Source organism: Sceloporus occidentalis, unplaced genomic scaffold, assembly GCF_023333645.1.
Source record: "Sceloporus occidentalis isolate IW3139 unplaced genomic scaffold, rSceOcc1.0.p SCAF_22, whole genome shotgun sequence".
Taxonomy (NCBI): domain Eukaryota; kingdom Metazoa; phylum Chordata; class Lepidosauria; order Squamata; family Phrynosomatidae; genus Sceloporus; species Sceloporus occidentalis.
In genome coordinates this window covers 2,389,599-2,404,582 of record NW_028317002.1, presented here as the reverse complement: position 1 = coordinate 2,404,582, position 14,984 = coordinate 2,389,599, and the positions used below count along the sequence as shown (strand labels likewise).

General features: G+C 38.8%; 1 protein-coding gene across 6 annotated transcripts in view; it reads left to right on the top strand.

The window, feature by feature from the left end:
- Window positions 1-14,984, top strand: part of LOC149300883 (RNA-binding protein Musashi homolog 2-like) — a 284,563-nt gene that overhangs the window by 254,759 nt on the left and 14,820 nt on the right. For 3 of the 6 annotated variants that reach the window (XM_089484527.1, XM_089484526.1, XM_089484524.1), the window contains one exon: window positions 4,816-4,881. In XM_089484527.1, coding sequence (XP_089340653.1) covers window positions 4,816-4,881 — 66 coding nt within the window. Of the gene's footprint in view, window positions 1-3,291; window positions 3,316-4,815; window positions 4,899-9,938; window positions 9,953-12,054; window positions 12,072-14,353; window positions 14,365-14,984 lie in introns of all 6 variants that reach the window. The other 3 variants (XM_089484522.1, XM_089484523.1, XM_089484529.1) reach the window with 3 other exon arrangements.

Below are 14,984 nucleotides of genomic sequence, written 5' to 3'. Positions count from 1 at the left end.
TTAAAAAGCTTAGCAACTCTTTAACTTTAGGTTCAAAGTGTGATTTCTGGTTGTTATAGTTGGACTTCTATTAGACTTGGATATAGATCTTTTACACACTTCCTTCCTTTCCCTTTGCTAACTTGTAGAACATGAGCACGAGAATGGCCACTGAAGCTCACAAAACTACTAATGTTGGACTACTTTGAGGCGGAGCTTTCACTTGGCGACATTGTTTTGTACCAGCAGATTCTGAAGCATTATTAAAATGGGGAAATGAAAATTAATATTAAACATAAAAAGTAACACACAAAATTGACAATATGACTAACACGTGTTTAGGGGTACTTGTCCATTTACAGTCTCTTCACCCTAAAGACGTTGATTATTACATCTAAACAAGGGATTATATTGCAAAAATTGTTATGTGATGCAAAAAATAAGACAAAAGATAAAACATGTCATGTCTTAGAAGTAGCTACTACCTGACCCTGACACAGAACTCTGCTCTCTATATACTGTGCAGGTGTGGACGAGCATTTATGTGCTCCCATTGCCTTCTCCTGTAGGGGCAGAGTCTGAGGGGATTATGGGTCTGTCACATTTGCACACCATCCTGTGGATCCACATCAAGCAAAAAGCAATGACGTCATACCACTCTGCAGAGCTCCCCACCCCCATGCCAAAATACTCTGGGATTTATTTAAAAACATTTTCTCATTGAGCATAAAATCCAGTGCTGTGTACAGTAATGTAGGTTAGCATTGGCAAAATCCTGTTTTTATCTTATCTTAATACATACATTGTTGGCTCTATATAAATAAAAGATAACAGTAATAATAAACCAACGCATAGAAATGGCTAATATGCAGCTGTCTAAAAACATATTTTATACCTGGGAACTTTAAGGAATGGCTTACCCTGAGGCCCCCGCAAAATAAATGTCTGTCATTGCCGCATACTTCATGTATGTAATAAAATGTTCAACAATATTGATCGCTATATGAAAGGTATAGTGTTAGAGTGGCTATGTGTGTGTATGTATGTGTAAGTGTAGCGCTGTCCCAGTCCATCATCATACCCACCCATATGGTTCATTCCAATCCCCCTCACAATCATTATCCCCAACCACTATATTCGTACCCACCCATTATAATCACCATATTCCTTTCACCATCATTTCCATCCCTTACCCTTATTACCCTGTTTTGCACCATGGTTACTCCCCTCTATCATCATATCCCCCACAAAACCTTTCATCGTGTCCATACCCACCAAGCATTATTTCCGCATCATCTTCATACCCTTCCCTTAGCATGACCCCATTCATATTCATGCAAATCTATTTCTCCCCTCACCTCCCCGTTCTCTGCTCTGAGCCTGGTGTCTGTCTCTAAATCTGCAGTCTGTCATATGTGGTGTGGCGCAGATTGGCAGTGGGAGTTTTAATAGGAGGTCTGTGTCTTAGTCGGCTCAAATCTCTTTGCGCGGCCATACCTATAACTGGATGGCTGGCCACAGCGGGGGCGGCTTTCCCGGTAGGCCAGCCCGGCCTTGCTTGCAAATCATTGTCAGCGGTGATCAGGAGTACTTCCTCCTTCACCCGGAGAAACAGTCAGAAGCCCGGAGTCTCTGGGTGAAACCAGGAGCGTTCCCAGGTATGTATGTTATGCAAAATGTTTTAAGAGAGAAAACATTACAATGTTTTTGAAAAAAATGTTTTTAATTTTTACTAATAAAAAATGGTGGGAGCTCCCCCTTCAAATGAAAAGAATGATCCCGTCAAAATACATTTAGGCAGATCTGTTGCTTCAAAACTGAGCTACAAAATTCTGACAACAATTTGCAGTCGCAAGTGAATGAATTCCAGTTCTTCCAGCGCCTCTTTCTTCAATACACGATGACAAATGTTCTTTTTCATAAAGTAATATGCTGTTCTGCCCATTGTTACAGACTAGGGAAAGCTTAGCGAGTTCATAACCATAATACGGTGGGGAGATGCGATCCAAAATGAATCCTTTTATGTTTGTCCCTCATTAAATCTTTGAGTATAAACTCTTTAAATACAACAGATGGTTATTTGCTGCATTAACATAGCTCATTAATTCCAGTTACTCCCTTGCTACCAGTAGGGAGTGGAACTGCGTTCAAGTCAGTCTGACTCATCCTACCGCCTGCTTTTGAACATCTAAGCTGAGGATGACCAGACACACAAAAGGGGGCTGCGGGTTTAATCCTTTTGTAAACGTCACCCTCATAATGTTCAGCCTGATCTGTGTGGATTTGTCTTTTTTTTTTTTTTTTTCTTTTTTATTGTCTTTTTTCTTTTTCCTCCTTTTTTTTGTTTTCTCTTTTTCTTATCTCTAATCCTCTCGTTCCTCCTCTTGTTTGACACCTATACAATCAGAGTTAAATTGGACTATTAATCATAGGAATGAACATATCCACAGTTGAAATATGCTCTGAATTTCCCCTGGATTTGTCACTACGCTATCTTGTACTTTTAAGCTTGTATTTCAACCTGAATACTAATCCAATGAATAAATTGGTAAGAATGAAGCCTTTGTTGGCTAACTGAAGTATAATAGAGTGCAACCTTTTCAGCCTATCTATAGGTCTCTTCCGCAGGCATATTATACCTGTAATATGGTATAATATGCCTAAAAAAGAGAGCTAGATAGTATTAAAAACATATTGAGTTTGGTATGTTAATGTAATAAATAGCTATATAATCAGCCATAGTGCTTCACAGCTATCACTATAATACCAGTATGTGTTTTTTTTTCCTACTGATTGTACCAATTTTGGCTCTGGGATGTAAGTAAAACAATTTTAAGTAGTACGTTTTAGGAACTGTTTCAGGGATGAGTTGGTCTTATAATGCATGAAGAACTTTCTTTACTCCTTAGCAGGCCTGCCATCTGCTTCCTCCTTGCTTACCACCACTAATTAATACCCCATAAAGGGCCAAAGATGGAAAACCTTTGCAAAAGGGGGACTGGTTAGGGGGTAGGTCTTTACGGAGAATGTGTTTTATAAACATACTTTATAAACACATTTTCAGCTGGTTCCATACACATTTTTGAATTTTTTTGGGGCTGTAGAACCCTTAGTTCGTTCCTTGTGAAACCCGAGTCCATCTGTTTAATACCAGTGTTTTGTTATTAAGTGGAATTAATATGATATTGGTGTTGAACTAGGAATTCTGTACATAAACATTTAACGTTTAACATTTAATAACTGCTACTTCTTTCATGCAGCTTGCCATTTTTTGTTTTTATTGACATAGATATTTTTTTTCTCTGTTAACAGCACTTTTACCATATTTAAATGCAAGTATGTCTTTAATTGATTTCTAGTAGTTTAGAGACTGTAGATTAGTTGTTGTGATTTTTTGTTCCAATAGTACAGCTAGAATTAGTTATATAGTTTTATTTTTGTTTAATTTTTAGTTATTCACTGTTAGTCTGTCTGTGTGTCACTTGCATGCATATTGAAGATAAATGTCTAGATTTCCCATAGGGAACAATCCACTGTAAAATTCCGTTCTTCATAGATAACCCACCGCTTCTATCTATAGTAAATGTTTGAACTTCTTGGCTTGTCTCATATTGTCCCAAATGCAAGGCCAAGCTATCTATTCAATAACCAAGCTGATAGTATAGACCTTTTATGGGATGTAGATGAGATGTAGACCAAGAATGTGCAAAAAAGGAAATTCATATGAAGGCTGTTTTTGTGCACACTTAATTCCTTCTTTGTCCTGGTGCTTCTATAAAGGAAACAATATGTATGGCACTGTTTAGTACAATTTTGGATTTTGTTTTGTATGTATGTTTTGTGTTTTTTTTCTGCATTCTTTTCTTGTAACAAAGAACAGAATGAAAATTTGAGCCAGGCTCGGTTTATTTTATCCAAGCTCCATACACCTAGATTAGTGTTCAAGGCATGGCTTTCTCTGCAGCTGCCTTCCATTATTCAGTATGTGGAACATCCCCAGATATTGCTACTGTTTTGGCAGTTTTTTGTTTTTTTTTTAAATAAAATATCCTTTAAATCTGCAAGCATGCCCTTTACCTGCAAATCCTCAAATAACATGTAACACATTTCCACCAGCATTAAAACGTATCTAAAAATTTGTATTTATATTGTAGTTATTCAGAGCCATTTCCTCAGATGTTCTTGTACCCAGGCTTATGTTTTTGTGTGCATATTTCCCGTGATGCATTTTGGCCCCATTGCTAATCTAGGTTGATCACTACAAAGTGGCTAGTTATAGCCAGGCTCTGGTTCTCCATAAGGCGAAACATACGTGGGAGTAGTGTCATTAGCTTTAGGGAGTCACGGGAAGTGATGGTGATCCTGTTGACCCATATAGAAGCCCTACACTCTTTTTCTCTTAAATATTGACTCTTTATCCTTTTTGTTTATGCCCTACCCATATTCTCTGTATGCCATGCGCTTTCATGCAGAGGTTGTCAGGAAAGTAAATTAAGCCCTGATTGAAACAGAGGAGTTTTTACGCCTCTTTTGCAAATCGTTTCTTGTGACGCCTTTTTCTTTCTGAGAAGGCCGCTATATATGCAGTCAGTTTGCTGATGTACAGTCTCCAGTTGGTGCCTAGCATAGATTAATTATACAGTTACTATAAACCCCAGATGGAGTTGCAAATGGCTAAACATTACTGGTTTGCATCAAATAGTCTCAATAAAATAAACAGCACCCTGTTTTGCTGTGGGCACAGCTTATCAGAAATGTGTTTATCTGAAAAAATAGAAGGGTTTTTTAACCAAACTAATGTTGTTCAAAGGTCTTTCTGCTTCTCTCCCTGGCTAGGTTTTCCTGCAGCAGCAGCCTATGGACCAGTAGCGGCAGCAGCGGTGGCAGCAGCAAGAGGATCAGGTAGGAGGGATTGTGAAGTGGTTTGGGGGACTGTGTATTATAAAAGTGGCACGTTATTTAGCTGGGGATATTCTATGTAGCTGTTGCATTTTCCAGCCTTTCAGATGTTTTAAGCCAGCATTGGCCAACATACGTGTCCGCAAGATTCTGTTAAACCACAGCTGCTCAATAAAACCTCCTTGCCTGCAGTGCATCATAGGAGTTGTCATTTAACCACAGTCTCAAGGACCACACATAGCCCAAACCTGTGTAACACAGATCAGTGGATGCATTATATGTTTATCCTTTGTCTCAGCCCTTACACTTGGTAGGCAATAAAAATGACTTCTCTTTTGAAATGCAACCCATTGTGAAGTATTATACCGTTTACTGTGTTATGAATCTCTCCATCATATGAGAACCAAAGAGACTAAAAGAAAAGAATCATTTTTGGATGTCTCTGAGTATGTAAAGGGATACATGCTTAATTTTCCCTTTGATAAGCCAGTATTGGACAAGTCAAAGCAGAGTTTTTAATGATGCCCCTATTATCTGTACAGCTGCCACAGCTGCTTATACTGCTAGTGATCAGCACTGTCTACCTGCCTTGTAAAGCCTTTCTGGGTAATGAAGACATCAATACATATTTTACATTTGAATCTATGCCAATATTTTACCATTTTTCAGTAATCAAGACAAATTCTGTTTTTTTGGCTTTCCCTCGCCTTGCAAAGTTATTTAACTAATGCGATTATCTTGTTTTGCTGTGAGCTGTTCTCTGTCATCCATACAAACTCTGCTAATATGACACTAATTTTAAAATAATGTCAAAACCTCAGTAATTTTTGTGTCTTCTAGTGTAAGAGACATATACAACCACTGTACTGAACAAGCCCTGTATTGACCATGCATTACACACATAACCTAGTTGAACATATGCCAATGAGCTGTAGTTCACATCTGTAACAATTATTGTTCTATGGCTTTAAAGGGTATTAATATACCATAGGGCAAGGTCATGAGGCAAATTGAAATACATACACACACATAGGCACCTATTTAGGTACTCTGCTGTTTTCTGTGATACATACAGGACATTGGTATATACCATCACCCATAACTGCTATTGCTGAAAGGTGTATAGGTGTCCAATTTAACCCCCCAAACTCCGTTCCATGCAAACTAGCACTGCTTGGAGGCTGCAAAGGATTCTCATTTCAGTTTTCCACAGATATATGCAATACTACCTCATCTTCTGTGATGTTTATTGGATAACATTGTTGTACATTATTTTTTTGGCTGAGCCGTAGGAGTGGGAACCTTACAAAGAATTTCATTGCTGGTCTTCTAATGTTATGCTTATGGATTTATTTTTTCACTATTCATTTTTTTCATTTTTATTCGCTATATTTTATCTGTCCTTGAAATGTATTTTTTTATTTTTTTTAAATAAATATTGTGCTTAATAAAGGTTTACTGTAACATTTGTTTTAACGCCAGCCCTTGGGGTTTCGCAGGTACAAAGAGCAATGGGGTATTAGTGAGCACTTTGAATTAACCTAAGTCTTCCTGTAATGTGTAGCTTTTTAAGACTGGACGGAGCAAACAATTATGCTATACAAAAAAAAACTGCCTCACTTTGTGGCAACATTAGACAACATTTGCAGGAAAACCATACAAGACAGCAGACACTCTTCACTTTAAAAGTGCCCTTGCTGTTTCAAATGCCATAATCGAAGGCCTGTTCTCCTTTAAATATTTTGTGGCAATTTAAAAATATTCCCTATAGCTTCATGCTATTTTTCACTTTTCTATTACACCTACCACCTTAAAAATGTTTAAATAAGTGAAAAAAAATATGTATACACGCCATGCATTTGCAGACCCCACATGCTGCCCTTTCTACTTGCTGGCCTGCATAGCCAAGTAACGATGAGCTTCCTAAGCTTGATTGTGAGCAGTTACGTCTCTGTTGTTTTTCTCTTGCTTGTTTGAGGCTGCTGTGAGAGAGAGTGTCTCTGAGGCATTGTTTCCAGCCTCTCTTACACTCGGACCCGCACACCTCCTCTCAAACTCTCTCCTGAGCGCTCTCAGCAGGAAGGTTCGTGCACACCTATTAACCCTCTCTCCATCTCCAGCTTCATGTTAGTACCAGCTGGTTGCATGTTTTTTTCTCGTTCAGACAAACAAAAAGAGGTCCTACGATGCTGTCCCTGTCAGTTCGTTAAGCAGCATAAGTTTTCGTTCCTCCTTACTGTCCGTTCACGTTTGTCGTTTGGTGTGTAATTGAGTTTTGCCTTTAGTGATATGAGTAGTTACAGACGTTAGAAGCAGCACTCTCCCCTTCCCTGCATAGCATCGCACATCCCCTGCTTGTGCGTAGACTGTTTGGGACCGCACTTGGTGCATGCACTATAGTAAGTGGACTTTTGTCAGACATAGAAAATGTTGTTATTCGTGGTTTTTTTTTAATCAACGACTTGATATAATGTTGTCACGAATATCGAGCAGCGGTGCAATGGTTCATTTCGTGGAGTCCATTTGTCACCAGTTTAACAGGACAAATGAAACATAATTGCAGTGTATTCATCAATTTGCCAATAGCTGTGATTCTGTGGCGGAGGTGAACTCTGAGCCCTGCTAACTCTTCGTTGTTGACTTGGCTCGTTTTATAAAGCAAGGGCATGCCATGGTTTGGGTTATATTGTCGACCAAGTGTCATATTTGCCACAAACTAACAAGTGCAGAAAGGAAACTTCTTTGAACTCTGTCCTACCCCTATGACGAATTCATTTTGTGAATACAATTTAGCTGAACGACATTTAAATATTACGGTTTACTGATCATTCACACTGTTGCTACACCCTTTGGGTTCCAGAAGCTGCATGTTAGCGCCATATTTTGTTTTCACCTCTGGAACCCAAGGGCTTAATTGTGTGGTAAGTGGGGAAAAAAACCCCACCACAAATTGGAATTGCAGAAAAAGTAAATTTCCAGTATGCTTCAGCCTCTCTACAGCCATCATTTTAATGAACACCGAATGCTACCACATAGTGTTTTCCATCACAGAGCGAGCCAATGAAGATAGATACCCGTGGAAGAGTGTTTTCCTCATACTCGTTTAGAGTTAAAAGTATGTGACACACAGTAACACAGACAGCAGCACAGGGACAGCTGACAGATAAGTTCTGCATCGCATTAATTATATGAAACAATGTATAAGGTAAACAAAAGAGATGGCACGTAGTCTCTTATTTTCAAATTAAAAGTAAATTGATCAGTAGCCTTGTCCTTTTTGTTAAAGGATCTGATAAAATGACTCCTTGATGAAGTAAAATACTTGTGCTGTTTGTGTATGAGCCAGCCTTGCGTTAAGAAGGGGCGCAGATGATTGGCTCTTCCTGTGTGCGTAGCTAATACCCCAACAAAGAAACTGACCCCAGTGATCGCTGCGACTCGCTGTCGTTGGTACAGTGCATGTTGGGGATGACGAAATGGGGTGTATTCACTAAATGGAAAGTTATCAAGAGTGTTTCGACACGCTCACAATACTATTCATTATGAATGGCCAGCACTGGGTTGCTTACTCCTCCAGCAGGAAATACTGTGCTTGCCTTATATAATGCATAAATACGTGAGTAAGAAGACTGATTTAATTATGCATTATAAGTTATACAGGTCTAGCCAGGCTTTTTCTTCACAGAACTCCTTGACATCACATATGTAGTAAAGTCAAGAAGTTAAAACCACAGCTCACCCGACAACTCTCCCTTTAGTGAATAGACTCACCCTTTAAATTAAGCGGTTGAATAGTACAGTAGAACAGTAAGGGATTTCTTATAGCTGTTAACCTGAATATTGTGGCTTAAAGCTTTGTTTCTCTGCAGATCAACCACTTCATGCTTGTGACTGTTATTGCTTTATTACAAGCTGTGTAGTGAGGCATGGGTTTTCTGTGTGCCATTAGTAAGACTATTGCACCGGATGAGCAGTTATTTTCTTTTAGTACTTTAGTATCGCCATATCTTCAGTTTGAGTCCTACAAGAATACTCTGTAGGACTCTCTGAAAAGAGATTCTGGTTCAGAAACAGTGAAATTAGCCTCCTGTTTGAACCATTTTACTGGTTTCCATGGTGCTAATCTTGCATTAAAATTAAACCAGAGTCACTTTTTATAGATAATGCACATATGTATAATCTGATATCAATAACCAACTGACCAAGTCATTCTTTTCATTGCTTGCCTTGGTATGATTTATGTATGAAATGGTATTTAAACCCTCCTTTGCTTACCAAAGAAGGGTAAGGAGTAGCGAATTAGTAGTTCTAGGGTGACTTGTATCACTATGCAATGCTTTTGTTTAATGTGTTCCTGGTTAAAGAAGCAATATGGTTTTTATATCATCATATCATCTCCTACTAGTGATGTATCTGTTAGAGATGACTTCACAGCACATTAATTTGACTATTCAAAGCAATTGAAATATTTTTAAGCTTACCTTATGAGTGGTTTCCTAAGGAGGCCAGCACATATATCAGGCTAATTTACATGAGTGCTCACCTGTATATTTAATTGTAATGACACACATATAGCTATTAGAAAATATACAAATGTACTATGAATGGATTCATAGCTAAGAATATAGGGAAAAATAGGAAAAAAAACCCCCAAAGAGTTAATTTATGAAACTCACGATGGGATCAGCTATAAAGCTATCCACTAGGAAGCTAACTATTGTTAAATGTCAGAAACAAATGCCTGTTTCAACACTAAAAGCAATGTCCATTCTATGTATACTTGCATTTCGGAACATTGTGATCTTCACGCTTGGTTGGTAGCAAAAGGAGCAGAAGCAGGAAATGCATATCAAACACATTGATCAATATAATAAGCTGATGCGTTCACAGAGGTAACTTCCTTGTTAAATAAATAGTTCCTTTCAAAATTCACATCTGATGGACTCATTACTGGTATTTGTACAGTGTATTGATAATTATTTTTTTTATATATAGGAAATTGCCTATGTGTTCTTGTCCCTGTGAGTAGGAGGAATTTATTGTCCCTTTGACCACAGCAGAGAGGGATGTCCATGTACACTGGGGTGAGACACACTTAGCCAGACACATTGAGAGCATTGTTTGAGAGTGGGTCCCATGGTACAGACCATGGGTGAAGGTGGTTCTGGGGAGCGAAAACATTTCTTTAAAATGTGGTGGTGTTTAAACAGTGTGTTAAAAGACAGGCTCTTATTTTAATGGTACTTGCTCTTATTAAATGCTCAGGTTGCACACAACTGAAAGCTTGGAAGCGGCTGACTCCTTTTCAATCCCATTCAGAGTTCATTTTGCTTTAACATTTTGCCTCCTCTACAAAGTCGAGAGCTACTTTGTTTGAAGGCAACTGCTCAAAGAAAGGAAGGGTTACTGGAAGCTGGCCTGGCATGGTAGGGCTCTCTCCAGTTTGCTTCATGCATGGACACTGTTTAGATAGGAAGTATTCTTCAAATCCTCCAGGGATTTAATCTGACTCAAACATCATAAAACATTCAGTAGTATTGCTGAATCTCTGATCACCTCCTGCACTGACCTCAGTTTTAGGTGCTTTTCACAGCATTTGCTTGAGCTGTCGACTGGATAAAATATATCTGCTCAATCAATAATTTAGCAATGGGAGCTATGCAGTGCCCTTGTTAAAGCATCTGGAATGTAATTGGTGTCAGAACCTGATATGAGGATTAAGGACAGGGTGGGCTTCAATAAACTGTGGTGCCAAGCAGTGAGAGAAGAAAATTTCACTGTCCCCAGCTGTTGTAGGATAGAGACGTACTTATTATGGGAACAGGCTTATTACAAGGGCTTTACACTCATTTGTAAGCAGATAGTTATCTGTCTTTATGGTGATTCTCAAAGAGGTGTGTTCAACGATGTTACTTTAAGATTCAATATCCAGGCAATGGTTATGGATTTTGCTTTCAGCTTTGCTACAAATTTGGGACTTTTTTTTTACTTTTATCATATTCCAATTGTATCATTAACTTTTATTTATGCAGTGCTGAACAGATTCTGCAGCATTCTAGAATAAGATGTTATAGATAATTGTGAAATAATGAAACAGAGACAAAAGATGTGAAGCCCTCCTCTTTAAACTATGTAATATTTTCTAAAACTGTATGACTAAAAGATGTCAGTAGGCAATCAGGAAATATTCTATAAATTGTTACTTTACTATAATTGACAGAGATGGCAGGGATTCCCAGGACACGGAACTGGTTATCCAGCTACAATTAGTATTCTGTTTAAATGTTGTTTATTGTTGCCCCACTGGTTTCTTCCTTTTTAATTAGTTTAAACAGATATAGCAATATGAGTAATAAGCACAGCTGGCCATTTTTTGTTTGTGTGCCACTGTTAAATGACATTGGACACCAAGGACACCCTCCCTGGTCTGTGTACTTTGTACTCGCTAAAAAATAATCTAAATATAAAGTTCTAGTCAAGAAAGTCTTCCTTATGGCTGTCATTTGCTATATTACACATCAGGTGTGGGTGCGATGGTGGTGGGGTGGAGCACTATGTGAGCCGAACCAGACCCAACAAGTAAAGTTTGAAAGGATGAGTGTGAGGACCAAAATAATAAAGTGGAGGAGGCGTTTGAGCCAGCTTGCATGCCTTCACTTTTGGCAAGCTGGGCCAAATAAGACATTGGGCTCGAGGACACACACTGGCTCATCACATACACATGCCACATGACCTCACTTTCACACTTCTTGTATAAACCATCTAGGTTTGTTCTGAGGATCCCACATAAAATGCGTTATTTAATACTGAGCTGACTAAAGCCATACTTTAGATGCAACAGAACTGTCATTCTGTACATTATGCTCCTTGGCCGTGTAGTCTCTAAACATGGCTCTCAATCTTTTAATTAACCAAGTGTTCCCCAATTTTTATCTTTAATTGATCTGGACAAATAACATTCCATTAGTCTTTAAGGAGAATATTATAGGTCCGTTGGGTGCACTGCTATGACAAAACATACTCATAATCTCATTGGGTATATGAAAGGCCTGCATTGTTTTCCTTCCTCGCTTTCAATCTCTGCATGAAAAGGCTCCAGCCTGAAATTAACAGAAATGATAGCTAGTTAATGTATTACTGTGAGAGCCCTTAGCTTTGGTTTCCATGGCTCCCGAGATTGGCTCATTTGTTTTGTAGATGAGTAATTATTACACAATTAGAGTTGGCTAAAAATAAAGGAGCCCTTTGTTCCTGGCTATTCATTAATATTAATAAAAGATCTGTCCAGGCTACATAGTAAACAATGAATGCAAATGTGTCTACCCCCTGGCAGAATATCTCCAGTTTTATTACTCTGTGGCAAACAGTCACTTCCGCCAGTCTCTTGATTTAATATTTACCCTGTCAAAGCTCTGCCATGCAGCAGGCATTATAGAGAACACTTACATTCTCTGAAACACAGCAACTTTGCTTCAGAAGGAGGTCTCCCCCCAAAGTTTCATGTAGCAAGTGCATGACGACTCTTCACACTTCCCTTTGAGAGATGCATAGCTGTGTTCTTACTTTGTACTTTGTGCATTTTACATTTATCTGGCCTAATCCAAACCTCTGGAGTTTCTGCGAATATCAGTCTAACTTAGAGTCTCTACAGTCCAAAAATGATAGGGCACATAGGAAATGATTGAAGGCAGCTAGTCAGGGGGATTTCCATAGAAACACTGTATAGGACACATAGAAACTAGGGAAAAGCCCGGTTTTTCACATTTTTATATAATGATGTGTTTAACTTTGGCAGAGCACTTTAAGTTATATATGTATGTACTTCCCTGGGTGTTAAGTGGACCTCAATCAGTGGCTGTACCAGTCAAATACAGTAGATTTTAGAATGCTACACAGAAGAGCCTCCGCGAGTTTAGACATTTGTTTGTTGCTGAGGATCTAATTAGAAACACGAGAGGGAGCTGGATGGCTGCTTTGCTTGGCTAATTAGCGACATGCACGAAGACCACTTTGAACTTCAAGGACACAAAGCTATTAGCGCTTACATCAAAAATGGATTAAACCTCTGTGCTTTTATAATGATTAAAGATGAGCCACTTGAGTGGAAATCCTTTTGTAAAGGCTGTGACAAGAGCCCCGCCGCCTGATTGCAGCTTCTCATAGTGAGAAAGCATCCGTAGAGGGTCTGCCCCTCCAACCTTGGGATAAAGTGACACCATTAACTTGCAATATGGGGAATGTGATTAGACAATAAATATTGAACACAGCAAAGAAAAAAAGATGCAGTTCAATTGAGACAAAGCTTATTTCATTATAGACACAAGTGCAATATGAAAATGAATGCCGCGTTCACACTGATTTTCTCATTTATCTTGTAATGTGTGCTTTTTGTGATATAACTTAATATTTGCTGATCTTGTTTCAGATTTTATGCAGTGTCTTTAACTGGACAGTTAAAAAAAGTAAAAAAGAATATACTCCTCTGTTATGAAAGAACTTTTATTCTTCCAGGCTAGTTTTCCACTCAGAAATTTTTTTTTCTTCTCCTTGTCGAAAGCATCATATTGGTGACAAAAGGGTTATTAAGGTGTCTTTATAGAGAGGGTTGCTCCAGCAAGAGGAGCGTTCAGTGAGTTAGATGTTTTTAAAGAAAACTTTTTGATTTAACTATGCATTATACAGGGTCAACAAACTCATCTAGAACAAATGCACACTGGGGGCGTACCTTCATAATTCAAAGAAAATAAACTCTCAGTAATCTGTAGAGTACATGCAGATTCATTTAAACTTTGCACCAGATTTTTTATACGTACATATGTTCTTTATATACTAGGACACATGGAAGATTTACAAAAGTGTTTCTGCATTAAAAGAATGTAACAGATTTTATATACAAGGTCAGATTAAACCGATTTCTGTTCGAGAAAATCCATTAAAACATTAGCCTCATTGCTGTCTGAAAAGACCTTCCCACATGATTTTCTCCTAGTCAGCTCTCTATGTAGCCCTTTTCCCTTTCCACCCTGTGATGGCTGGCCCCATCCACTTTCAGCACCAATCCCTCCTCCGCCTATTACCAAACCCCCAACATAAGTGTTCAAATGTGGTCTTAGGTAGGTATCAAAAATGCTGTAAAGTAATTGAATATTTTGCTTTAAAAAAAATCTTCTAGCACCCCACTTGCACAAAGTGAGGGATTTTATAGACGTATAATTAGGGCTACGATTAAACAATTATACCAAACAAGTGCTAATGCTCATCAATTTAATATGTAGGTTGAAACCAAATCATTAACTGAAACACAGCTGTGTATGAGGAATAAAACTGGGTGAGGAACAGCCAAGCTCACTAACAAGGTGAGGCTGCTTAAGACAGTTTAATGTCAAAAGTCATAGACCATGACAAGTGTGACAACGCCACAGGACACTAGGTGGTTATACTGCATCAGCAAGGTCTCTGCTGGACAGAGAGACAGGGCATTTCCAGGTATTGTACCTAAGCTTTTTTGAAGAAGCACAAAGAAACGGGCAATGTTTAGGACCATAGACACAGTGGTCGGCCAAGGAAAGTTAGTGCAGCAGATTAAAGGTTCATCTTGCTTACTATAGTTTACAAGCAGAAGATGGCCAGCAGTGCCATCAGCCATCTACTGTCCCGAAAAGTCTGGTGAGAAGTGGTCTCCATAGAACACTAAACATCCAGGCTCCAGCTACTGGGAGCCCCTTTCTTTGGGATGTGGCTGACATTGCGTTGGGTGCTAGGCCCGCACGTAGGAAAATACTGTGTTTGGAGGGAAAGTGAGCAGGTGCGGGGCCTATTGCAGCACTGCTCCCGTGACCCAAAGTTCCCAGGTACATATATAATATAGCACTGAAATTACCAGGAGTGTAATTATTCATCTTCCCAGACACTGTGCACAATAGAGTGAAGCTGGGAACAGAAACCCTCTCATGTTTCAAATTAAAATAATTCAACGAACAACATGTCTACGCACAGCATAAGCCTGCGTTTTTGCAACGCGATTGTAGATTCTAAAGAGCCCAGCTGCGGCCAGCAAAACAAATGTTATTTCCTATGACTAGCAATTTGTATGATTTTCTTTTGCA